Source organism: Anopheles aquasalis, chromosome Y (genome assembly GCF_943734665.1).
Source record: "Anopheles aquasalis chromosome Y, idAnoAquaMG_Q_19, whole genome shotgun sequence".
NCBI classification, from domain to species: domain Eukaryota; kingdom Metazoa; phylum Arthropoda; class Insecta; order Diptera; family Culicidae; genus Anopheles; species Anopheles aquasalis.
In genome coordinates, this window is record NC_064879.1 from 127,501 (window position 1) to 130,000 (window position 2,500).

Genomic DNA, 2,500 nt, shown 5'->3' on the forward strand with positions numbered 1-2,500 from the left:
TAACGAAAAATAGGAGAGAGAGAGAGAGAGAGAGAGAGAGAGAGAGAGAGAGCGAGAGAAAGAGAGCGAGGGCTTGTGGCTAACGCTGATGCTGCTGATGCTGCATGTGGAGAGTTGAGCAACAGCTTGAGCTTGCTAGAGCGAGCGCCCTTACAGCTCGGGGAACGTGCTCATGCTCGCTGATGTCCTGCTGCTGCCTCCTTCCCTTACCATTTCGTTTCGGGGTTTTGTGCTCTCACGCACGCCCACCAACGCGCTTTATAGCTCTCGCCTCCTCTCTGTCTCGCGCGCGCGCGCGGTTTCGTGCATCTCTTCTCTTCGCTGGATTGCTAGACTCGATCAATCGTCCTCCATGGCTGGCAGTGGAGCTGGCCTCGCGGTATGCAATTTGTTCAACAGTAAACCTCTGCTCAAGATGCACCCTAACCCTTTACCCCTTTGGTGGGGTGGCCGGAAGGGGCATATTGCTAGTTCTCTCTCTTTCTCGCGGCTGTTGGCGATGAGATTCACGCCGTTGGAGACTGTACGAGATGTCGAGAAGCTGATCTAGGAAGAATGCCTGAACCTATTGCCTTCGGTCACGCAGGGTTTTCCATTTGCGAGATGCATCAAAACAGACTAGTGGTGGGAGTGGGATGAGAGGCGGTGATGGCAAAAGGCTCAATTAATTTTTCCTACACCCAAGCGACAACCGCTAGGCCTGGTGGTCTGGTGCGAAACACTCGAAAAGCATGAGCCAAAGCCAAAAAGAAAAAAAAGATGGAAAAATCAAGGATCCAGCCCCCCTACCCGAACTGCCAGCAACTGGCAGTGCGATTGTTGTCGACACACGCAACATCGCCAACCCTTAACACTTTACACCACGCCTCGCTAGGAGGGTGTTGCCCGGGCGAACCATGTAGCCAAAGGATGCTGCTGCTGCTGTGGATACCAACCGTGTGATAATCTCTCCACACGCATACGCATCATCCGCGCTGAACGTGACGCAGCTTGGCATTTCACGGGGCCAAATTCGGCAAACTCTACAGATTTGTGTGTGATTCGCTTCGCTTCGCTGCACGGCCTTCGGGTTTTGTGATCCCTCTCACACTCTCTCTCTCTCTCACTGTCGCTGTTGTTTGTTCCATTCGGAATATTCGGAAAATCGGAATCCGATAGGGAGTCTGTACGGTCTTCGCTGCTTGCTGGAAAACCGAAGTACAGCCAGCATCTTCACACCATTCCTTGTTTTTATATATGTGTGTATGGGTGGGTTTACGAAAGTATTTTTGGGGCTACAGAGGGTAGAAGGCACCCTGCTGGTACTAATGGTATCATCGCAGTAAGCACCAGGCGCGGTCGCTGCTCGTCGTTGTTACTAGTGCCGAGGTATGTACCCGATATATGTACCCGGCTATGTACTCAATCAGTGTTGCACTGAAAGAAAAAAAACAAAAACAAAGAAAAAGGAGAGAGAGAGAGAGTAGCAGAATGAGCAGCATTAAAGCGAACGAGAAAGAGGAGAGAGAGAGAGAGAGAGAGAGAGAGAATGTTTCATCATTCTCTCCGGTGCTGCAGCATCCGAAAGCCAAAGTCTCCACACACGGCACACAGCTTACAGCCTCCAAAAAAGGGAACAACAAAGCATACCCCCCCCCCCACCCCTCCAAAAAAGTGACAGGGACGATCGAGCGCAGTAACGCACGCAGTGTAGGAGTGTAGGTGAGCTGAAGAGCTGTGTGTTAGTGTTGTTGAGTAGGCTTGATTTTATGCTGAACGAGCACCGCAGCACCAGCAGTGGTAGTAACAGCGTCAGTGCGATGGTGGACGATTGGAAAACAGGATAGTAGGTCACTATAAATGGCCACACACAAGCACACGCGCTCCTTGCGCGTTGTCGCACATATCGGCATGGCATGGCTCTAATGAAGCTCTTTCAGCCTCCCTTCACCACAACCCTTTGGATGATCGTTTCGGTATCATTGTTGGCTGCTGTCCGTCCCTGATTTCCATCCGATTACACTCATCGGGCGTGCAGCTTCATCAATCACCTGTTAGCCTCCCCCTGTGCCTCCACCCGGAATCTCGGTAAAACCTCGGAAGCTCAGCCTTTTACCGTTTGCAACACAGATTGGTTGTTATTTTGTCCGTGCATCCGCGTTACTGCTAGGAAGCTACCTGTAGCCCACATAGCGACCAGAACGAGGTTTAGGAAAGGGGAAGCTAGGAGAGAAAGCTGTTTGCTGGTTTTTGGCAGCTGGCTACCGCTGGCATTAATAGGTTATTTCCGCTTGTCGAGCGATGCACAGCGCGATGATAACATTTCCCTGCAGCTTCCTCAATCGCAATCTAAACTCATAATCTCCTCTATTTCTTTCGCACTCTCTCTCTCTCTCTCTCTCTGTTGCTTCGCTTGGTAGAATTTCCGTTGCGCAGCCAGCGAGCAAGATGTTCCCGTTCGGACGCCGAGTGCTAGGAGGCCGGGCCGGTGCTACTGTTGGCCTGCTCGGTACGGCGATGG

At 51.7% G+C, this 2,500-nt stretch overlaps 1 protein-coding gene across 3 annotated transcripts in view; it reads left to right on the forward strand.

Moving 5' to 3' along the window:
* The window catches only part of LOC126579965 (uncharacterized), a 12,693-nt gene that overhangs the window by 9,328 nt on the left and 865 nt on the right, over positions 1 to 2,500 (forward strand). For 2 of the 3 annotated variants that reach the window (XM_050243759.1, XM_050243761.1), the window contains exon 2: positions 2,400 to 2,500. This exon is cut by the window's right edge and continues 31 nt beyond it. In XM_050243759.1, the coding sequence (XP_050099716.1) occupies positions 2,400 to 2,500 (101 nt within the window). Of the gene's footprint in view, positions 1 to 1,806; positions 1,826 to 2,399 lie in introns of those variants that run through there. The other variant, XM_050243762.1, reaches the window with a different exon arrangement.